General features: G+C 45.1%; 1 protein-coding gene across 1 annotated transcript; it reads right to left on the bottom strand.

The window, feature by feature from the left end:
- Nucleotides 1-46: 46 nt before the first annotated feature.
- prkcha (protein kinase C, eta, a) lies at nt 47-19640 on the bottom strand. Its single transcript, XM_071527733.1, has 14 exons — nt 19028-19640; nt 14948-15011; nt 12061-12214; nt 11939-11973; nt 11743-11825; nt 10818-10947; nt 10585-10718; nt 10333-10470; nt 9792-9965; nt 7940-8094; nt 4143-4281; nt 3297-3485; nt 1036-1182; nt 47-742 (listed from the first exon to the last, which is right to left on the bottom strand). Exons 1-14 carry the CDS (start codon nt 19376-19378, stop codon nt 593-595), a joined length of 2043 nt encoding a protein of 680 aa, XP_071383834.1. The 5' UTR covers nt 19379-19640; the 3' UTR covers nt 47-592.
- Nucleotides 19641-24436: the final 4796 nt, after the last annotated feature.

Below are 24436 nucleotides of genomic sequence, written 5' to 3'. Positions count from 1 at the left end.
TTCTCTTTTCTGTGCTAGAGCAGAAATAGATCATCAAATACAAAACACAGACTTAACCCTTTGTTCCAAAAGTGCTTTTTCATTTTAAGTAACTGAAAGCAAATTCATTCATCTGTGCGAGAGCAAATTCACAATAAAATTCTGACATACAGTTGTAATGAGTCTGTTAACATGAACCTTGACATGACCTCAGCCAGGCTCTTCAGCACTGTTCTCCAGCAGGCAGCCATTTTCTCTCTCTACATGATGAGCGATGATGGGATCCACAACTATACCATGATGTCAACTATACCATTTCAGTATAGACCCATACCTGGATGAGTACCAATAATACAGCCATATCAGTCAAAGATTGAATGACAATTCAAAAGCTCATATATAATGGTTGTCTTCAAGTGTTACAGAGTTCATCAAGTGTGGCCCCAGTTCTTGTTGAATGAGCATTTATTTGGCTCAGTCCATGGCATGGTCAACCTTCATGTCTCTGTGTAATGTCACATATCATATGTACCAGTGGGAACAGTCTGAGACAAAACTATACAGCAACAGTTAGAGTCAGAGAAGTGCAGGCCGACAGTTGGTGAGGAGACTCCTAGCTTTCCAGCAATTCAGGCGAGGTGAAGGAGAAGTTACCAAACTCGTCCTGATTGATGGAGGGGATGAGGGGGTCATCGATGGGCGTGAGGGTGGGCTCTTCCTGGGTGAAGTCCGGGTCAAAGTTGTTTACATCCTCTGCTGTTTTCTGGAGGGGGATAATAAAGAATTGTTCTTGTTAGAGGTAAAGGCACACAATTATCTGCTGGTGAAAAATGGCACCATCCCTGAAAACGTTGAAGAAACTGGCAATTAACCGGTAGGATTTATCAGAACCTTTGCTTATATCACAACATAATTGTAGCCAAGTTTCCTTATAGCACAATTACAACCGCGAGGTAAGACAAAGGCAAACATTACATAGTGTCTACACACTGGCTCCATTATCTTGTATACACACACCTCCATCATGTTATAAATTACACCAGGCGTGTCACTTACGATCCTGGGCTTGAAGGGCGGTTCTAGCTCCCTGCGGTTCAGCTTGTCCCAGTCGATGTCAGTGAAGAAGGCGTGACTGGTCACAGCGCTCTCCCCGCCCTCTGAGGCCACACAGCCCAGACGCCGCGCTGGGTTCTTGGTCAGGAACTGGAGAAACAGAGACATGGATGAACTCAAAGACACTTTACACTAAAGGAATCAAAAAAGAACCCAGCATAATATCAACAAAATCTATGTTAAAGAGATAACATTTCATAAACTCTCATTACATGAACAGAAACAACATCAACAAAAAGAGTGTAACAAACTGTATAAAATCGGTCAAATATCAAGTAAGGAAATTAATTATCTATAGATGATCTGTATACAAGAGTGAGCAAGTCTTTAGTTTTGGCTGGATCATACTAGCCACTCTCTGGAGCAATGCCAAACTGGACTAGAGCCAGGATGACATCCCGTCAGTCCCCACCTCCCACCCACACACACACACACACACCCTGGTGGATGTCTGGCACCTCCCACCGCGATTTGCTAGAGACACACCAAGTCCAGGAAACTGCAGTTAAGTTGCCTCAACTTCCTGGTGTTATACACCTGCGCTTACTGAGCCAACGACAGAACAGTGAATCACTTGTTGGACTCCAGGTGACAACAATTTCTCTGCAACCAAACGTCGGATGCTCGTAGGTGGGAGAGGCCAGAGGGAGAGGCCAAAACAAAACAAACTAAAATTAAAAACAGTGTTTCAACCTGGCCCCCAGGGAAGAAACTGAAGAAACAAATAAATGTGTTTGGGACAGCTCTCTCTGCACGAGTCTGCACGCACCTCAAGGCTGGTGGTGACATTCAGATGGGGCCAAAACAAAGTAACAAGCCTCTCTCTCAGGAGTGACGGGGGCCAGATTAACCCCGAGTCCACGTATAGATTAATACGTCTTGCCACATCTGCCCCAAACAGTATTAACTACCAGAGTCCTGGCCTGAACAACACAGCAGTCTCAGCAAAACTATCCGCAAAGGTCAAGAGAGAAAAGAGATGAGAAAAGAAGTGAATGTGGAAAAAGGAAAATGCCGCATAAGAAGAGACAAAAAGATGAAGAGGTGGGAATGTACCTAAGTAAAGTGAAACTAATGGTGAGGTGAGCAGCAGGGGTCAGTCAGTTCGTGAGCCATCTGGATTTCACTCCAACTCTCTAGACCACAAAACTGAAAAAAAGACTAATCCACTGAAGCTGATGCCATCTTTCCATGGCTCCACGTCAGCGGTGCCATCCACTCTACCAGACCTGCCATGTCAGCACTGCAGCAGAGGGATGGAGAAAAAGCCATTCTGCACCGTAACAGATGCATGCAAAGCAATCAGGCAGGAGAACAATCGTTTCATTTGATTATCAAATATAAGGCTCTGAACTCTGTGGGCTTGCTTACAGGAATAAGGGAAAACCTTGGATCAGCCTCCAGTATAAATAGTGCAGCAGCATTCAAATCCACTCACACAGACACTCGTCTTTATGTAACACGTGTCGCCAGGGGCAAACCGGCGATGGAGCTTGCACCAGTGCTTCCTCAAGCATGTTGGAAGAACAACACTAGCGAGGATAAGGGGAGCGGAGAGAGCAAAGACGGGAGGAACGGTGGAAGGAGGTGTCGCTGTATTTATAGCGTGTGCTGTGGCTGGGCAGTGGGCCGTGCCTTAATGTAGTTACGTAAGAGTCAGGCCCAACAGCTGGCTGGCAGCGCTCTGTGAGGCTGCCATTCATTCTGCAGCCAGTCGGTCTGAAGGACAACAAATAACAAAACCTGATCACAGAAATCCACAGCAAAGCCCTTCCACCTGTGGTCTCTCACTGTATCCAGCAGCTCTCGCCCTCCACATGTCCAGATCACAGCTCTATCATCCCTCGGCTTCTCTCATTAGAGCATCCAACAATGCGGGAAACTGGTCTTTTAGTAACTGTACACTGCTTATTGGTTTTCCCCACAGTGTACTAAATGCGACCACAGTGAGAAATCGATTTCGTCTGTCATTAGATCACAGTTAAAAAAAAAAGTCTGAGGCATTTCCTGCAATTGTATAATGTGAACAATGTGTGGAGTCCTGTCTCAGAGAGGCAACCTGAGAAGTGTAAACTCCTGCCAACAGGATATGACACCCAAAGACTACAACAAATTCATCCGTCCTGCAGTCATGTTTACTGTTAACCTATTATTAACTCTGAATCCAAAACTGATAGCGGGCATAAAACTGAGGGTGGACTCACAGCTTTGAGTATATTCACAGCCTCAGTGCTGAGCCAGGAGGCATAAACGATCTCCTCGTTGAGGATAGATTCAAACAGATCGTCCTCGTTCTCCGCCTCAAAGGGGGCGTGTCCCGACAGCATCTCGTACAGCAGCACCCCCAGAGCCCACCAATCAACAGAGGGTCCATACAGCATCTCCTGGAGGATCTGTGGAACCAAATCACATCATACCAACACGTTAACCATCTCAGAGCATCGGGGAGCTTAACGGCAAACTGGAAACTGCTGCATGATGTTCAGTTAGTGTGTGTGTGTGTGGGTGTTTAACGTGCTGTAAATGGGGCACACTGTGGACCAAGTGTTGAGGATGGCAAAGAAGCCATTCATAAATCCAGACACGTAAATCTTGGTCATAAATAAAACTCCGAAAAGCTTTCCACGCAAACATTAACACACACCGCAGAGTATCTCAGTCCCTCATTAAGAAAACAAAGCACGTCTCTCATGGTGCATTCAGATGAGGGGGATCAGGGGTTGTCAGGTCAACACGGCCCTTCAGAACGACAAGAGGCTCAAGCAGGGCTTTGGCTCAAATCCACACAGGTGTGCTGCCTTGCAGTAAGACAGAAATACATGAGCAGTGACCACAGTGTTGTTTTTAGTGAGGTGGAGTGATGTGGGGAGAGGACGGGATTGGGAACTGTATCAAAACTGAAAAATTAGTTGTATCATAGACGTGGCGGATAAAGGATCTCACCATCTATGGTATTAGTAGTTATGAGTCTTGGTGCACAGTGTGTGTGTGTGTGTGCGTGTATACTGTTACTAGCAGTGATGTTGTTCAGTAGGAGGGTAGAAACTGACCTCGGGAGCTATGTAATCAGGGGTGCCACAGAAAGTCCCGGTGGCCACGCCGTCAAACATGCCCTCCTTACACATGCCAAAGTCTGCCAGCTTACAATGGCCGTCTTTGTCAAGAAGAACATTGTCCAATTTTAGATCCCTAGAAGGCAAGACAGAAACACAGAGAAACAGAAACAGTGAGATATTTCTATTAGGGAACTTTTTATCCAGCACACAGAAACACATCATTATCTGAATCCTAGTATAGGCCTGAAGCTAATCAGACACTAAAATCCAATTGTCCAAAGGCTGTCTTCCCTAAAATGTCAGTTTGTGCACAGTCTCCAGTCACACCCCGTCAGTGGGGTTTATAAATATATCTGGAGGAGGGCGAAATTAGTGGTGGAAGAGACACAGAAAAGGCCGTCTGAGGACAGCAAGGCTCCTCTGGCAGCAGGAGACACTTCTGAACTGACAAACAGACGCCTGCCTGACCAACAGCAGCCAGGAAAACTCTGACACATGCAGATGACCAGTTGGGCTGGCGAGAAGGAAGAAGCGCTCTAATGTCAATATTTACCTGTCAGAATGGAAAGGCATTAACTATAACAATGTGGCCTCAATTGCTCTTGCTGTCCGTCGTTACTTGGAAAGGCAATTTACTCGCTATTAGCTAATGTTGTTACGTGGAAGCAGATCCAATTTACTGCATAGTGAATCAGCTGTTGTCGGCTGTATTGGCACTTAATGAAGTAATAATAGTTTGTTAATGAGTAACTATGTAATTTGAAACCCATTATCAATTATATTCACTTTCCAAAGTAATGCAAAGTTACATTTAGAATCATACTTCTACTACAAACTTCTATACACAGAATTTAAAAGCCAAGCTGCTGAATTTAAGTGAATTCATACTCATTTTAGTTAGTAAAAGGCTCTTTTCAAGAGACAGCTGGGATGAAACCCTAGCTAGCCTTGTCCTAATTAAATTACACACATTCATCTGAATTAATAGATGGAAATTGTGACAACTGTGTCCTTTATGTTGCCGAATTGATGAATGACCAACATGAACTGACAAGAATCATCTGTGCATCTTAACTCAATAATAATATTACCACACAAAAATAATATGTGCGGTAATATTCAGTGGAAGTACCTTCGCACCGAGTGCTGACTGTAAATCTCTGTATAACCAGAGGAAGTGAAAGCTCCGCCTCTCTACTCATGCAAGGTGGAGCCTTTTGCCATCTGACAGAGCGTTTAACGTGCCTGGTGTTGCTCTGGAGTTCAGCTCTAATCTGAGATCAGGTGACCCAACGCTGCACCAAGGTCATCCAAGGTGTCGACCCTTTAACAGTCAGGGACTGAAGCTGTACAGCTGTTACTGTCTTATGGCCCAGGCAGAGAGACAGATACAGGAACAGAGAAAGACTGAAAGTGAAAGAGTCGGACAGACAGCCGAGCCAGCAACATTGGTATGGTTGGATTAATCCGGTTTGCTCTTCCCTGCAGTAAGCCGATTGTGTAACACTGAGTCAGATGCTCATAGTGCCGGAGCTTCACGGCCGAACAAACAGGCCAAACAGGGGCAAGTCCACTACAAACATGTGATGGCCATTCAGCCATAGAGTACACAGTTCAGAGCATGCTAGGGCTTAATACAACCTGGATATAAAACAACTTCTGACATGGAGGCCTAAGTAGTATGTTTTGGTTTGTTTGTTGTTGACAGGTATTATAATACCACATTAAAATTGATTTTCTGTTTAAGTGGCTATCTCTGTCCTCACCCCAATCACATGGCCATTTAGTAACTGCTTTCATGCTCCAAAGCACCTCACAGTATCAGTAGTGTATACATTTTTAGCATGGGTGGCCTCAGTGGGAACTGAACCCCTAACCTTGGCAGCTTTAGTGCCACACTCTCATCATTGTGCTATGTCTCCACATGTACATGTCCCCACCCAAATAACTCACTGCACCTACTGCACCTCTCCTCCATCATCAACCTCCTCACACTCGACAGACAGGTCTAACTTTGAACCTCTTTCTATGGGAAGCGGGTCAGGTGGACAGTATGATGTAGGCTATAACAAATAAACTATTCCTCTCCCGCACTTAGCTCCCGCACTTAGCTGCTGATCTGGCATACTGCAAGAATGACTGACTCAGTAAGTAAGAGGTACAGTTGCAATGAGAGGAAAACAGAACTTCCTAAGAAGAGAAGAGGAAGTGCTGAAGCACTGTGACGCACAGAGTCTGTGACTGTGGTTAGACAATAAACCTGTATCTAGACAAACTACCTTGTCTTTGAAATCTATGCAAAGACACAGAAAGAGAGTTTTACACTATAATGATAACCTGGTCATGGCATTCAAGACTATAGTTGCATGATTTAAAGGAGCTTTTATATATCTATACTTATATGATAAAAGATGATTAATGAAGGCATTGTTAGAATTTGATTTTGTTAGAGTAGCTCGATTTAAAGTCCTTTGATCCTTTTTTACAGGCTAACTTTTTTCAGACTAACTCCAGATCCTCAAGTATCACTATACTGGAGGATTGTTTCGTCTTAAAATTCATTCAATCAATCAATACCTTTTAACTAAACTACATCTATTTGCAAACTATCATGAGGAACATTATTCATATCCTGAGCCATAGCATATTTGAAATCAAAAACATGGCACCTTTAAACTACTTCCTTAAGTGGTCAGTCCTATAGGAAACATGGAGACACTGTAGCACTAATGACAGAAGTTGTTTTAACCCTGAAAGGCTGTGGCTCCTCCATATCAAAGCAACCCTTTACCTGAAGACCAAGGGGTCAGAGAGATAACTAGTTAAGTCATGAGAAAGCAATTATGTTACATAACACAGCGACTGAGGCTACAACTTCGTCCATTAAGTTGAGGAGGCGGCACAAGCTCTACACTTCTTAAGAAGAGCTGCTAACAGGCCAGTTATTTCAGTTCTACCATTCAAACTGTGGCTGGCATGTCAGGCTAACAGTCGTGCTGTGTGGTGGGTGCTGACATGGAACACACACATCTAAATATAACGCAGCATTTACTGTTCGCTCACATGATGCCCCCTTATCATCATGCAGTGGCTGGGAGCTCTCTGCGCTGCCACTCAAAGCAGACAACAGCATCCTAAAAAGGACTAAACCGCTCCACACATACACTGGTGCTGGAAGACCTGACCTGCCATGGGACCAGCTTCACGCACTCACCTCAACTTCAGGTCAACGAATAATATACTCAAATATCTGAGGCTGGGATGGGAGCTATACTATGATTATCATAATCCATTAATGTTTCATAGGAAATTCTATTATTAAAGGAATAGTTTTCCCCAAAATGAAAATTCTGACAATGCTGTAGTCAGCACTCTGGCAGGAGACTCTGCTTGCTGCTATGGGTTTGTGCGCAGCCACAGAATTGTCAGAATATAAGAAACAATGAGGGCAATATTGGACGTTTGGACCCACAGTGCAAAACACTTGAATTATGCACGAGTTTGGAGGAATATGATGGACATTTTCTACTTTTTCGGACCTGTAAAAAGATGGCATCGTTAATTTCAATAGTTTGGGAGAAGGCTGAGAAGGAACTGTGGGGGCTAACTCGCTGTGCGTTTGGTCCTATGAACTTCATGTAGTTTCGACTGACATGAGGATGAGTAGATAATGACTGCATTTTCATTGTGGGGTGAACTATTCCTGTAAGCTTTGGGGATCTCTACATAATAAGCTTGTTCAGTATGACACTGACACAGCAGGTTATATTGTATGCGCGCCTGTTTCCCACCTATAGATGATGCCTTTGCTGTGCAGGAACATGAGAGCGGAGGTGATCTCCGCTGTGTAGAAACGTGCTCTGGCCTCTTCAAACTTCCTGGACTTCTGGATGTGGAACATAAGGTCGCCACCATTCACAAACTCCATCACAAAGAAAAGGCGGTCCTGCAACACACAAGAGGAGGTGATATTAATACATGAGCACACCCACACGTGTACACACAAACACACTAGCTTCACAAAAGCGCCCATGTTACAGTCCAAGCAACCGTGACCAAGATATGCTAAGCCTGCATCAAGGAAGAGCGATGACAAACACATATCCGCTTGTCATGAATTTCACAATTCCTTATAACTGATTCATGCGCAATTGTCTGCAGTTTCAAGTCAGCAGGGCAAAAACATGCTGATCAAATCCATAAATCTTTTTTTCTCATTACAGGCTATGGTCGATGTATGTTCTAGAAAATGGCAGCCTGGGGAAAATAAACACTGTGGCAGGACATGATGTACAGATCTGGTCATACAGCTCCCTGAACCAATCAAGACAGGCAGGAAAGCTATAGCTGACACCGTTTAACTGCTCTGGTTTAGACTGGTCCGGTGTTTACCTTCTGAGATTACATTTGTGGTCCATAATAATATGTTTTCCACAAGTGGCAGAAGAGGGTAATGTCTGTGTGTGGTCTAGCTGTACCATTGAGTGTATATTTAAAAAGTCAACATATAATAATGATACTAATATTAATATCACAATGAAATGTTAAACCATAGATAATTGTAAACTTGATGTTTTTGTAGCACTTTTCCAAATGAAAAGCCCCTCCAAATGAAACAGAAAATATCAAGCCACATATCTGATTGATGTCACTGGCAGTGTGCTTAGGAAAAGGGTACAGAGATACCAATGTGTCTAAAGGAAAGAAGAGCTGCACTGATGGAACAAAGGTTAGTCATTTAACAGTGTGCGTGGGTGTGTCTGGGTCGGGGGAGTCAATCCTTCACTCAGCGCTCTATTTTGATCCACGGTGAAGTAGGCCAGCGGGGGTTCAAACATCTAAAGCAGATTAGGCTGCGACCCCTCTGTGGCTGGAAGAATAGCTCTGGCATGCCGAGGGTCATTCGCTCCCTCACGCCCTCTCACTTTTACATTCTTTCACTACTGAGCCAACTGTGACACAAGGCTGGGAAACTGCTGCCATCTGCTGACCATTTTATGTATTGCAACAGAGAAGACAAACACTCCACTCCAGGTCCAGATCACCAAAAAGACCAAATCAGAATGCCATGCTATTCACTAACCATGGACAATGAGTTTAAAGGATGCTGGCCAAAAAAACTGTACCTGCCATGATTATGCATATTTAAATTATATGTAAATGTAATTATTTTGACAATGAATAAATTCTATTTGTTGGTAAAGCCATGCGAATCGAGATTGCACATTGCAACACCAACTCCCCCAAGTTATTGTAGCACATAAGATCCTTTGAAAGGTGATGTAAGGACTTTGCACATTGTCAACAACAAGTCAGGCAAGCAAAGGAGAGGGTTTTCCAGCTCAGATCAGATCAGGGAACGCTCCAAATATAGAGGGTGCTTTAGGGTGCAAGGGTGCCAGCCTTGTGGATTAGTCTTACGGCTGAAGCATGCGATTAGCACTTACAACTGGTGATGAAGGGGCTCTTTGCTTACTCAAGCACTTGTCTGACTGAAATGAAATTGATGTGCATAAAGTTCTTAGTGAAAAAGACAAAAACTCTGAGGCACAAAAAATGCGCAGATTGCCCTCGCAAAGCAAACTTTGTGAATATGGAACTCAGTGTGTGTGTGTGTGTGTGTGTGTGTGTGTGTGCACTGACTGGTGTCTGGAAGCAGCAGTACAACTGTGTGAGGTAGGGGTGACAGCAGGCCAGTGACAGCACCCTCTTCTCCGTCATGGTACACTCCACATCATCATCCTGCAGAATGATGTCTTTCTTCAGCACCTTGACCGCAAAAACACGCTCTTTACCGTTCAGCCTCGCTAGCATCACCTGTGGAGGAAACACACACTCAGTTTGATAGATGGGAATTTACTGGTCTTTTGTCACCTTCATACCATTTCCAGCTCCTAATCAGAATGAATAAGTCTCATTCCAAAACAAGATATCCCCCGCCTTTTCTTAGAAAATGATTGCTGGCATAAAAGTACTAGTTAAGAGTCATCGTAACACCTTTCCCTACACAACAGCTACGCTTTTTCAGGTTGGATGGATGGGATGAAAACCCTTCATCTTTTATAGACCACATCCATTTTCTTCCAGTATACCTGGTCCCACCTTCTAGCCGCGTGTCACCTTTTATCACTTCATTGTTACACACGTAAAGCATTTTCCCATCATCCTCTGCTGTCATGCCCACCTTGCCGAAGCTGCCCTTGCCCAGCACTTGGAGGAAAGTGAAGTTGGAGATGCCGAGCCGTCTAGTCTGCTGCCGAGGCTCCTCCCTCTCCCTCCTGACGGTGGACACTCTGGACTGGCTCTCGTCTGCACTGTTGGACTGGAAAGAACAGAGGAACCAGCAATTAGAACCTGATTATTCACTCTCTAGTTAGGCACATTAGAGTAGAATAAGCACTCATTTGACTCATTCTGTTAAACGGCATGTACGTACCAGTGAGTTGCGTTTGGAGAGTCCCCCGGCCTGCAGACCCATTTCTGCCAGCTTGTTGGCGAGCTCCACACTGTTGACCCCGCAGCTGGGAGCTACATTGCCCTTGCAGCGGATGTGCACATTCATTTTACAGACTGGAGAGAGAGAGACAGCACAGACAGGGACACCGAGGTTAAAACAGCAGAGAGAGAACGAGAGTCTGATTTGGAGAGACAGATGAACTCGGTTCTTACTTTTGCAGTGCAGCCCCTGCCGGACTATTCCCCACAGCAGAGAGCCACAGTGATCACAGAAGGTGGGCGACTTGTAGTTGTGGATGTTGAACTTGTGAGGGACGTTGATGCTGAAGCCTTGGTTTATGGACTGAGGGAGAAAAAACACTGTGCTGGAAGAGCTTTTTCAGAAGCATCTATCAATCTACATACAGCAAGCGTGCTGTAAACTAGAGGACTGCATTGGGATCGGGATCCCGCGGGTCCCGCAGGACCTAACGCAAATCTTGCAGGAGCGGGCGGTTTTAACTTTGCTGTGGGCGGGAGCGGGCGGTCAGTAACACACACATTGCGGGCGGTAATGGTCAGAAATCCAGCGGGAGCGGGCGGGAACGGAATTAAGAAAACAGTCCTGTGCAGGGCTCTACTGTAAACTAAACCACCTGCAGGCAGGAAGTATGTTCAGGCACGCATGTACATCATGTAAAAGATCATAAAATGACACGCACAGTAAATTGTGAAAATATTTAGTTCCTTTTTTTCTCAGAGGGCATTTGCCTCTCTCTGAATTCCCCCATGGCAGGGGAACTTGTAATGATCAGCAGAATCAGTAAAACACCATGCAAAAATACTACTAACACGCTAAAACAAGTATAGATGTATACACCAAGGTATTAACATGCTGAAACAAGTACAGATGTGTATATGATAAAGTATTTACATGCTGTAACAAGCATTTTTGGTAAAGTTTACTCAGTGTTCTGGCTCAGTGACCGCCTCAACGCAAAACAGGAACCTGTACAGGCTCCTGATCACTGCAGGTGTTTATCAGACGTGTGTGTGTGCGTGTGTGTGTGCGTGTGTGTGCGCGCGCTCTATTGAACAGAATTGAAACAGAGTTGTTGAGTTAATAAAAGTGTTTACTTGTCACTTAAACTGTTCTTACCGGTTCCCTTGTGGGCTTCTTCATGCGTGGACACACAGTGACAACCTGCTGGTGGCATCGTTTGTGAACCACACAGGTACACACTGCAGGTGACAACAAATACATCACTCAGTATCACATCCTTAACCTATTTTAAAGCACAGTGTCAAAAGGCAGAGACAGAGAGAGAGAGAGAGATAAAATAAAGGCTGCTCACCTTGGCACTGGTAGCCCTGCTTTCCAAACACACCCCTATAGCAGAGAAACACACACTGTCAGATATTCCACTGTAGCGTTTACATATCAAACATGCGTACACACAGCGGGCGTCTTTCTCACCAGATGAACTCCCTGCAGTGAAAACAGAAGGTGGGCTGGCGGAGGAAGGTGGACATGAACTTGTGTCCGTTGACCTGGTGGATCTTCCGCTTCACGGCCCGCTGACGCTTCCTCGTGAACTGCTTGAACTGCTTCTCTTTCACTATGGCATCGTCTGACAACAAGATGAGGGGAGAAAAGTTGTGAGCAGAGGTGCGGGCTGAAATAAATCGATAGGGATGAACAGCACTCCCTAATTAAAAACTCATCCTGTGTTGTGGCATATATATAACGATATAAACAAAATATCTATTTTTTATACCACAATAAAGGATCATTTTTTATTAAATGGAGAGAGTGTTGGGCCTGTTCATCATTGCCATTTGACAACTTGGACAGAGAGACTGTGGCAGGATGCAGTGGATGAACAATAGTTATGTGAGCGTCACATTGTGTAAGTTCATGGTGCATCAGTTTGTCTGTGCACTTCCGTGTGGTTTGATTCGATGAGACTGATAGGCATATCTGCTGTTCTGTACAGGCAAGCTATTTGAGAGGTGTTGAAAACCACACATGCATAATGGAAACCTGTCTGCAGAGCCCCCCACCCGACCCCCACATCCCCCCACCCCCACCCGCCAACAGAGCTAGTTGTGGTGAAGAAATGACTTATAATCCAGTCACAACCTCATACTGTTAACACAAACACAGACTGTAAGCTCTCCATTATGTGCTTGTGTCCTTAAACCTACACTGTTGTTTTTTTTTGCTGTTTGCTGTTAATGAATGTGACAATAAGTGACTGAGCTAGAAGCTAGAAGACAAACTTTCCCGTCGACCGTCCAGGGGGGTAAAATAAGGGCCGTTTCAAAATATGCAGCGGGCCAGGTGATTTATTAAGGGGACTTGAGGCAAAAATGCTCTTGTAAGTTCATAACATTTTTGTGAAATAAAAAATGAGGGGGCAAAAAATTGGGGATACCCTTTTTTCATTTCACCTGTTCACATTTTTTTCATTGATTTGTAAAATCAATGAATGTGACTACTGTCCCCCGTAGGCCACCGTAGGTGAATGACAGGAGCTTACTTTGGGGCCTAACCCTAACCCTTCTTTCCAGGGTGTTCTGGGTTTTTGATCAGAAAACAACTGAGGACACAGCCTTAAGTTAAGCAGAAATGTTGGCACCACACAGCCAGCACTAGAAGAAGAGGCCAACCGCACACAAACCACTGCTTCAACAAAAAATAAAATGGCCAATAAATCAAACAAGCGAGGGTGGAAGACAGACTGGTTGGGGAAAACAGCAGTATCCTCTGCCGTATGGCCTGCTGCCAGTTTCCAGCAGTGGGAAAGAAGTTAAAACAAATCTTGGTGGTACAAATTGAGTGTTATTTGCCAATAAACACTCAAATTTACACTTCAAGTGTTACCACATGACACTTGAAATTTCAGCTCAGTAAAATGAGATACAAACAGCATGACTGCTGTACAGGAGCCACTTTAACACTAACTGTCAACATTACTATGCCTATGGAGCCACTAATACACAGCATCCTCTATTATTATTTTGAATACAGTATTTCCTAGAGCCAATGAACAATTCAAATAATTCCTTTGGCTGTGATAAAATCTCCTGCTGGCTGTGGCTTGTTTCACTTCAAACTGTTGAAACTCACTAAACACATGGACAGCACAAGGAGCGACACCATTTTCATTCAGTGGTCCATCAGATGTTGCAGATAGTAAATACTAACTAATATTCAGCACTTTCATCAGTGCTTTTAATCAAGACCAAAGCAGTCAACTCAAGATTGGACCTACCAAGTCTGAGACTAACCCTATGCACTGTCCCACATCACATTAGCCTTCATATCAACAGTGTGGAAAGACAAATACAATGCAGAAGAGCACAGATCACAGAATAAATACAGCAGTACCGGTCAGTCACACCACAGTGCAACAGCTTCATGTACAAACATATCAATCCCTGGTTCAATATTTATCATACACACTGCTACTTATTCTCCAGAATAGCAGTGCAGCGTTTTGTGAGGTTTGACATGCGTTCAGGCGTGACAGCAGATAAAAGGGGAACTTAGAGAGAGAGAGAGAGAGAGAGAGAGAGAGAGAGAGAGAGAGAGAGAGAGAGAGAGAGAGAGAGAGAGAGAGAGAGAGAGAGAGAGAGAGAGAGAGAGAGAGAGAGAGAGAGAGAGAGGGGGGGGGGGGGGGGTGAGATGAGAAAACTGAAGCCTGCTAACCCCCTTCTCCTCAAGATCACCTGCGCCTCATTTCCTGTTCGTCTTATTTGATCGGTTACACCTCAGTGGGTAAAACATTACCGACATGTATTTCAGGTACAGATACTCTATCAGGGCTGCTAGAGGCTCGAGCGGTGAGAGCATTAAAGCCTCTAGAGGGAGCTGCCGAGCGACTCAGGCTGTTGACTTGTGAAGGTCAGACAGACTAAAGTGCCTTAGCTCTGCGGGACGCCAGTGAAGCCTCCCAACATGCCGCCGCCGCCGAGCAGGAGCGTGACACTGACGTGCGGAGAAAGAAAGCATTCTTCTCATCACAACACATTAACCAGACGAGCGCATACCGACCTGCCCGTGTCACTCTCACGTCTGTCACACTCAACGCACACACTCAGGTATGCACGCACCGGCCTCTTTTATTACACTGTGGGCATTTAATGGCTGGCAGATATCAATAATGATTCGAAAGGAGGAGGAGGAGGAGGTGGTGACAACAGGAGGACTGACTGAGACGGTGGAAAGGGTTAGCGCTGTTTTTCCAAGAGTGCGTGAAATAAAAAGAAATGAACGGAGGAAGGGAAGTGGGATGGGGATATTTATGCGTGAGGAGGAAAATAGGGTTGCATTCCAAGATCCAGTGTGGCGGTCTTACCATCAGTGAAGGATCCAGTGAGTGTAATAAGGACGTAGACCTTGCCCTCCGGCTCCAAGTCCATCTGCACACACACACACACACACACACATATTATATTTGTGTATACCAAAACACTGAGGTAAACAGAATGATATTAAGATCCACCACAACAGTAATTTATTCTCAAAAAATCACAACCAATTCAGTTATGTACCTGAAGATAACATATATTAAACATACATCACAATAAAGTTGAGCAGAAACATGATATATTTGACCAAAAACACTGGAGACAATACAAATAACAATTCGTGAGAAGACTTGTTAGTTCAAAGATGGTTTGGCTCATAATAACAGGGGGAAAAATATGTGCAGTGGTATCTGCGTGACATATGAGCCTGTGTCCTTTAGTGCCGGTATGCTATAGATGCAGCTATGCCGGTGCATATTTGTGCATGCTTTGATGTGTATGTGTAACGTGGGGAGAATTCAGACAACATGACAGACAGGCAAGAGAGCAGGTCTAGCAGGTTGGGCTGGTTGCAGTGGTTGCAGTGACACCATGCTCAGCTGAGAGGAATGACTTACAAATGTCCAAGTTAAGCATTAAGAGGACCTACATACAGAAGTGGGTCTCGACAGAGGCGGCCGGGGACAGAGTAACGCGCTTCCTGCAGTAACCACCGAATGGAAACTTTGGTCACTGTAAGCTCAAATAAAGATCTATTTGTGTTACACATACACCCGACTGGAAAACACTGGGTGTCTGCAGCAGAAGTGATATATTAGGTCTGAAACTTTCGACCTTCTCTACTTGAAGGAAGAGTTCATTTGTTTCGAACTTCTTTACTTGAAGGAAGAGTTCTTATCAGTTCCCTGCTCCTATCACCCTGCATCTCAATCTAAACACTAGGCAGCCAGTTTGACCTGTCCACTTGATCTCAGTGCCATCTTTGGCATTCACCATGGTTTACTTTGCCCAAGCTCCAGTGGAGAAAAAAAAAGCATGACAATTGCAACGCATCAGTCACTTTCTGAAAGTCTCTCTCTTTCTTCCCCTGTCTGTAAAGCAGCTGAGGTAAACAGCGACAGAACTTGAGTTAGATGAAGATGGAGCAGTTCTGCTCTGTAATAGATGTGGGTGCTGAGAGGCTGATGCTATTTGAGAGGCTGATGTATTTAAAAAGCAGAAACTCAACTGCTACATTACAGAGGAGGAAGTTTATCTCTTTTTTTAGAAACGGGGAAGGGGCTTGTTTCAGTCGAGCAAGCAGTACATTTTGTTGGAAAATGCTGAGGGGCCATATTTAACCCAATTTCAATTTCTAATACTCTTTGGGAGGACGTCATCAATCAAGTCTGAGAAACCGCTCTGGCTATACAGGCCCGCAAATGCTTAGATACAGGTTACAGCCGACATAATGTGTCAAGTTTGATTAATGAATCAAATTGAGTAACATCAAGTCAGAAATGTCACGGCCCGTGTGGTGGCAGCAGTGGGATGGGTGGGGTGGCTGTGGGTGACAATGGAAACAACTGGCCTCCAGTGATGAGGATGTGAGCAAAATGGGTGGGAGGCAGAAGAGGTTAAGCCACTGCCACAGCAGGAGATGACACACCAGCAGCTATCACTGACTGCTGGCATCGTACTGTGTACAGATGTCATGGGGTGAACTCAGAAGGTCAATGACGGCAACAGCTTCACTCTCTAAAGACCCAGGGCTGGAAAGGGAGTAAACACTCCCTTTCAAGAGTTTCAAGAGTTTGGACACATCTGATTGAATGTGCTATGTTTTTCATTGTCTTAAAGCCATTTTAATCTAAAGGCTTATCCATAAATGCCTTAAATGTGTTTCCTAGACAAATACAAATCGTGAAATTGATGCCTATGTATGAATTTCTTTCCAAAGCCTTTGCATCAAGGCAAAGGGCGGCTACTTAAAAGAATCTAAAATATAAGATAGTTTTGATTTGTTTAACACTTTCTTCGTCACTGCATAATTCCATTTGTGTTATTTTGTGTTTTGATGTCTTTACTATTATTCTAAAATGTGGAAAATAGTAAAAATAAAGAAAAATCTGGTGTGTCTAAAGTTTTGACTGGTAGTGCAAGTTCCTCTGCCGATGTTCTTCAGAGGTTCTGGTCAATTCAGCTGATTTCTTTGGGACTCTTAAAGAAAGCACTCGGCGTGTGTGCCAGTTCCACCAGCAAGGGCCTCTAGTGTTTTGTGAAGTTTAAGGGCATACAGTGGGAGGTGTGGCCTGTCTGCAGAAGAAGGGGTGAACATAAGAGTCAAGAGAGAAAGTAGAGCATCTGGCTGTGAGCCAATAGAGACTGAGCGCTGAAGCAGTGAGCCTTTGAGCGCCGATCAGACGGTGGGAAAGCTGCAATAAACAGCAGCGTGGGCGTGTGGAGGCTTGTGCCCTCGCCTCTGCTGCCTCACGTGAGAGAGAGACAGGCCAACAAGGCACAAAACTGTTTTCACAGTTCAGATCTAGCTTATAACTTCAAGCTTGCACCTTGAAGTGAGAAAGCCAACTGCACTAACGAATTAGTTCTAGTTTTTCTAGAAGCAGCAGGGCAGCTCCATTTGTATGCCGCTTCCCCTCACTGCTTGTCTTAGAGAAGATTTGCATAAAGTCAGTCTTGACTGACAGTAGCTGGACCAGAATTCTGCATCAATTCAGCATTCGCATTATCCTGCTGCTCAAGGAGAGACACCTATAATGATCCAGCAGCATGCAGACAGGAGGACAGTGAGTGTTATGGTACACAGTCGATACCACCTCTACCTGCTCCAGGCCCTGACAGGTTCATGTTACATTTACTGACACCTGGAATGGCTCAGTCCCAGAGGGGCGAAAGTCAGTCAGAGGAGGGAAACTCCAGTGTGAGATGCAGGTTTCCGTCTGTGTCACTGTCAACCTGAAGTCGTGGGAAATGCGGATGAATCCTGAGCACAGGGTCGTCACCAAGATCACTAAGAAATGATAAGCTGAAATTCTGTATGAGGCCTTTATCATGAGCTGTTATGAGCTTTTGGCTTTCGTTTTGCTTTGAATCGTCCAATGTCTACGTTGAGCAAAGAAAGTGCTTACGTTTAAGGTCAACGCTTGGACTGCATCTTAATCTACCATGCATGGTTTACCTTTCACCTATGGTAACTGCTGGCAGCGTGGGATGCAAGGCAGGGGTATCGTCATACATTTGTTTGTAGCGGCAGGTCACAGACAGCGTCGGCCAGGGTGCTGCTAGTTTGTGCACCTCTTGTGCTTTACATGGCATAGCAAGCCTGCATGGCCTACAGAAACCAGAATTCACACCTTTGCACAGCAGAGGCGTGTGCGGTTTCAGACCTTATTTGTGAAGTGAAGGCCTCTAAGTCAATATGTGAAGGAGGTGGAAGGTCTCTTGTCCACTACATTGCCCTAAGTAAGAAGCCTGAACATGTGAGGACGTTCCTTGGCAGCACCTGAGAGAACATCTTAAACCTCTCAACTAGAGCTGTCCTGTCAGAGAGCAGGCGGGGGGGGGGGGGGGGGGGGGGGGGTGTTAATGTCATTCAGAAAATACACTGCAAGTGACAGGTGCACTGAACACACCAAGTTTAAAGGCAATGTTTTGTTTCCTCAAGCTTAATTGATGATCTTGGGCATAGAAGATATTAGTCACTCTCTCATAAATGCCATTCAGTAGGTGTCAAGGGTTAGATCACATAGAAAATAGGCCCTACTAATGTTGCTGTTGCTGTAAATAAGAATGTATTGTCCCTAATGAAAAATCACTACAATATTCCTACAGTATATAGAGACTTATAGTGTGGCTGTGGTGCTCCATAAGGAGTTTATAGTGACTTTATTAAACTTTGTGCTATTTTTAACTACCAGGGTGCAACTATCATTAGGGTTTTCTGTTGTATTTTTTTTAACTATAGTAGCTACAAGATACACTAAGTTTTGTATAGTATCCTTCTAAAATTAAATAGGAGATTACTATAATTAGTTCCTATAAGGGACAGTCAACTTGCCTGGTTAATAAGGCCATTTTTTCTTCATTTACACCCCTGGTAGCTTCCAGTGAGATCTTTTTTTACTCACCCATCCCTCGAAAGTCTCTTCTGTGTTGGAGGTTCTAATCAGGTCCTCAAACTGAATTACACAGTTGGCCACAAAGTCATCATATCCAATCGGAGTATCGTGGAAAACAGCCAGCTCGATCTGTTTCCCGTTGTTGACATTGAGACAGAACTCCTCGTTGTAGGTCGGCATGTTGGTTTTCTGTTTCGTGTGCGTCTGTCCAATTTTTATATCGTCCACCTTCACCACGATGTAGGGGTCCAGGGCGGGGGGCGCCTTGTTGAAGATGACAGTGTGCCGGAGGGAGGTGGTGGTGGGCTTCAGGTCCACGGCCTCGCCGATCCGGAGCTTCAGATACCCGTTGAACTTCATGTCTGTTTAGGCTAAGTAAGGCAATCGTGAAAAACAAAACACTCAAAAAGCGAGAGGAAATATTTAAAAAGTAAAAAAAAACGAGGTATCAAAGAGTCTGCACGCCACTTGTGTCAAGTCTTGCTCTCATCTTGAATGGGACTCGTCTCCTCAGGTGAAGCCCCCGCCTACGCTCCTGTGCGCCGGACTCACTGCAGCCACTTGTCGCTGTCAGCCTGCGAAACACTTTCTGGTCTCAGACTGAACCTGTTTCAAGGAAGCCTGCGACTTCAGTAAATAGGAAGCAAGAGCAGAAACACGCCGAGGACGAGGCACGAGAAGTTCCGCATAACTTCACACACACACACACACACACACACACACACAGCGCGCACACTAACCAGTCCACGCTCAACCTGTCAATAATGGTTTGACAGTCACGTGGTTAGGTTTGTAGTCTTTGTTTACCGAGGGGAAACCCGGCACTATAATTACCATGATGCATCGTGACTCACCTGTCCCGTGTTCTGCGCGAGGAAACAGCGCCTCCTTGTGGTTTTTAGTGACTACTGACAACTCAATGATAAGTCTACAATGTTGTTTTGTGTTTTTGTATGCCTAGATTTAAATAGATTTAAATTCCAGTCAACACTTGTGGCTCCTTCATTCGTATTTTAACCTAAATAGTTACAGATGGTGAACAGAGGAGTGCTGGCTTTCTTTTTTTCTTTCCTTCTTTCTTTCTTTCTTTCTTTCTTTTGTTCTTCTTTCTTTTTAATGTTATACCACTATCCCTTTCTCTCTTTAAATGCCATTCTCTCTCTCTCTCCCTGTCTCTGTGGGTGTCGTGCCTTTGGAGAAGTCTAGTCCATCCATAAATGCCACGATCAAAGTCTGGACTTTATTGGTGTTAGACTTGACCCCTCACCCCACTCTGCCAAATGTCAGCGCACCGCATCTCCCTCCTCCAGCTGTTTCAAATAAAGAGGCCGGGTCCCAGATCTTACACATCCCTAGGATACAGACTGTCTTGTAAACAACCTCTTAGACATGACCTTACTGAGCACAGAGGGTTGTAATGATAAAGCAGGCAGATAGGAGAGGAGGCTACCTTGGAATTGAATGTGACTTGAAATTTTCAAATTTTCTGTTGGGGCCAGGGAGGTTAAAGTGAAATCTTTTGAAATTTCACTTCACAACCTTCAACGGAAGCAGACATGCCAGATTCAAGGTATTTTAGAGGTATTTTTATTAGATAGTGGGAGAAAGAGGCCATTTGCAGGATTTAAAGCCATGGCTTCTATAATGTGTGATTCTGCCCACTGAGACAAAGATTTTTAACAGATTTTTAGAGTTTCACACTGTCCAGCAGAGGGCAGAATGAGACTGCTGAATTCATTCATTCTTCCCCTCTCCTTCCACGCCTCTCCTCCTCTCTGTCTGCTCTATCTCTCAATCATAATGAAGCTACTTTGTTTGAGGCTGTATATTTTGTCCTATCTCCCGTGCTTTCCCCCCGGAGCCAGAGCTGGCATATTTACGGTCCAGGATGATTTGTTTGGTGTCTTTGTTCTACCAACTGTCCCCCTCTCTCTCTCTCTCTTCAGTCTCATCTACTGGCTGCAGTGGTTGTCATGGCCAAATCTTGAATTATGCTCCCATGGGAGAAGTCTGCAAGTCTCCACATGAATCTAGGTACCTCATTGAAAACACACACTTGCACACATGTGCGTGTACAGACACACAGACACGTGCATGCACCCCCCTCGCCCCCCAACCCCCTCCCCCAGACACAAACACACACACACAAAAAATTCTTCTCGATGTATCTTCTCCAGATATCACGACAACACTTTAATGCACACAAGCACATGGACAGCTACCAGGAAGACTTCCATATTTCAGACCGGAGCGATTCTCTGCATGTGACTGATTTCTGCCACCTGTAGCGTTTCCACATTCCCTTCACAGTCTACGCTCCAATTTATGTCTCTGTAACCCGGGACAGCTCAATCCTCTGGCTCCCTGCCCAGGTACACCCTATAGCTGCAGCTAATGAACCATAGCATCGGTGCCAAACAGGACAATGGGGAATAGGGAGAATATGGGCCAGGTATGGCTCAGCCCGTTCCTAGCTCTTCTGACCCCGGTGAAAGAGATCCTGTGGGACTAGTATATACCCCCGCCATGCCTTCCGCACCGCCCCGAACCCAATTACCTCCATCAGTCACTGGGTTGGAGCACCAGAACCCTCCCCCACCCTGCAGTCACCTACTGCCACACCGCACCCTGACCTCTCTGCAGGTAGAATAAGAGCATCAGAGTCCTGTACACAAGCCTACATGCTGAACTGAGCACATGCAAACACACACACACACACACACACACATAAACCCCTGGGGCTCTCTGTGGAAGCAGAGCCACTCCATAAATCACACCTGTAAAAGCTGATTTGGTACTAAATGTCCCTTTATTCACAAGTGGTGTTTACTGCCAGTGCTCCGCCAGAGGAAAAGTTGACGATATTATGGAGAAAATGTGCCAAGATGTAGAAAGAAGGCAGAATGAGTTTGTGTCATACACGGTTAATGATACTACTCTTCATGAGCTTTGCAGAGATAAAGACAGAAATGTGACAATCCTGTCCAGTAAGGAGGACTCAGGAGATGTTTTCAAGGAAGAGAGGGGGAGGTGGAGGGGAAGCGGAGAGGAGAGAGGGGTTGACAGAAATAAAGAGTGGTGTTGTGAAAAGTGGAGGAATGTAAGTGTGAGACTGGCGGGTCCTGTACTGGACAGAGAGGAGAGCAGAGAGGAGAGGGGGGCTCTGTCACAGCCCCTCCTGGGTAATTGGCTCCAGATGTGAGGCAGCGTGGCCCCTGCGCCAGCGAGGCGTCAGGGCCGCATTAAGAGCTCAGCCCAGGGCTGATGGGATCGCAGAGAGACGAGCTCACCCCCACCCCCACCCCCACCCCCGCCCCCAAAAAACACAGCCTGCTCAAAGCCCCATACTGTGCTGCTGACCACTGAGCCTCCATCATTACCCCTCCCACCTCTCACCCCCTGCTCATCATCTGCCAAAAGAACTGAGCATTGCAATACTTCTCAAAACACAGCAAAAAGCCTCTTGTTTATTTATTGAAAGGTTTTTTTTCACTCTGGACCTTGATTTCTGGTGCGCTGACAATACAAAATCTCTGTCATTCTCTTCCCGGGGCTTATTATGTCTTGGTCACTATGGCGACAGCAGCCTTCCAGTCAGCCTATTGTATGTCATTGTGTTGCTGCTATTGTGTTCGCCCTGATTGTGGACTGACAAGTGATGAGCATGTCAGCCAATTCTTGCCTGAACACTGTTTTAAGAGTCTCTGTTGACTCTCTATTGGCAGTGACGTGTTTGCGGCACAGAATGGTTAAAGCACTCGAGTTGTCACTGCAGTGGGTGGAAGTGGAGAGAGAGAGAGCTTTATACGGCATATGATGCCCAGACATCCAGAACACTGGTGAGGAGAAGGATGGCACTCATCTATGTACAGCGGAGAGCCTCTTGGACTCATGAGCCAATAAAGAAAAGGACAATATCATGATGTACACACAAGATATGGACGACAACAAGTGCAGCCTGTTGAGCTGAGAGATAATGCTCCTTCCCTCCTGGTATAATGCCTCATGCTTTGTGAGCTTATATTATGCTAATAGAAAAACCATATACTGAAACTCCCATCTTTACACCTTCCATTATTACAGTTTTATAAACAGCATTTAGAAATTTGAGTGTAAATTCCTCACACCGGAGTAAATCTGACTATGACTGGAGCAGCTTGAATGAAAGGGCATCTGTGGTCTTAAAAAGAGTCTTCAGAGCGAGGAATGCTCTTACTGTGACATGAAAAGCATGTTTACTGATAGAGCATGGAAATCAATTAAGAGCAGAAAAGCAGCATGGGGTGACGGAGATGGAGATGGAGGGAGAAGAGGGAAGAATGAACAAAAAAAAAAAAAAACAGAGATGGAGAGCATTTCATGTGATGACGCTCGCATATCGGCGGCATTTGTCGAGTTGCATTCTGCCACCGTGACTAAACGGGGAAAACCACTCATCATTCCAGCCAGTATTTAAAGAGCTCATGTGAAAAGACCCTTGAAGCACCTTTCTCAGTCGGTGTGGAATGCCTGTTGAACGAGATTACGAGGGGGAAACGGTGAGCAGATGTTGGACATGAACAGAACATACAGTTTCAGATGTCCACTGATTCTGAAAGGCTGCGTTGAAAGGTGTTGTCTTGAAACACAAACAGGAAGAGGAACTGAAATTCTCAGGCAAGGGTTCTGCTTTCTGATTACCTTTCTGACTACTTCACCCCAAAAGTCCCACTGACTAATTTAGACCATCAGACAGGGCATTGTCTTGCTAATGGGAGAAATAGAGGCTGTAATACACTCCTAAGACACTCAATGACAGCAATGATATGACATTGTGCCATCAAACAATAAGATGTCAAAATCTGCCTTTCATCAACATACATATACACACACACACACACACACACACACACACACACACACACACACACACACATTCATACAAGAAAACAAGGGTCAAAGTAGGGACACGGGATCAGAACCGGCCATACCCGGAACCCTAATTTCCAACAACAGAAAATAATTTTCAAAGAACACAGCCGACACCTCTTAAAACAATATGAGCGTGGAGGCTGCCAACAGGGGTTTAATTTCAGCCCACCATCATTCCTCCGCCCCATTCCATCTCCTGACCCTGGGAGATGGTGTTGTCATTCTGCTGGACATCGGCCCAGGGTGTGAGTGAGTTTAACCAAACAAAAACACTCCCACCCCGGGCTGAGGACACATGCCTCGGCCAGGCCTCCATAAAAAACAACCCTGGTCTGCGTTAACGTGCGTTTTTCCAACACATGACAAAGCTGGGAGAAAGTCGCTGCATCTGGTTATCTCTCTCTAGTTAGGGTCTGCATAAACCGAGCAAGGAATGTCAACAAAGTGAGGAGGAAGGGCTGCTATGAACGCAGTCCAACACTAGGTGGTAATCTTGTGTAGTGTATG

This window comes from Centroberyx affinis, unplaced genomic scaffold (assembly GCF_046629955.1).
Source record: "Centroberyx affinis isolate AG114_WGS23_722 - 3 ecotype Tasmania unplaced genomic scaffold, CSIRO-AGI_Caff_v1 ptg001575l_1, whole genome shotgun sequence".
In the NCBI taxonomy this organism is placed as follows: domain Eukaryota; kingdom Metazoa; phylum Chordata; class Actinopteri; order Beryciformes; family Berycidae; genus Centroberyx; species Centroberyx affinis.
This window is presented reverse-complemented; position numbering and strand designations above follow the sequence as displayed.

Coding starts and splice junctions, on each gene's coding strand:
- prkcha (XM_071527733.1), bottom strand. CDS start 19,378: ATGAAGTTCAACGGGTATCTGAAGCTCCGGATCGGCGAGGCCGTGGAC. Junction 11,974..12,060: donor CACTGCAGGGAGTTCATCTG/GTGAGAAAGACG, acceptor TCTCTGCTATAG/GGGTGTGTTTGGAAAGCAGG. Junction 743..1,035: donor CGCCCTTCAAGCCCAGGATC/GTAAGTGACACG, acceptor ATCCCCCTCCAG/AAAACAGCAGAGGATGTAAA.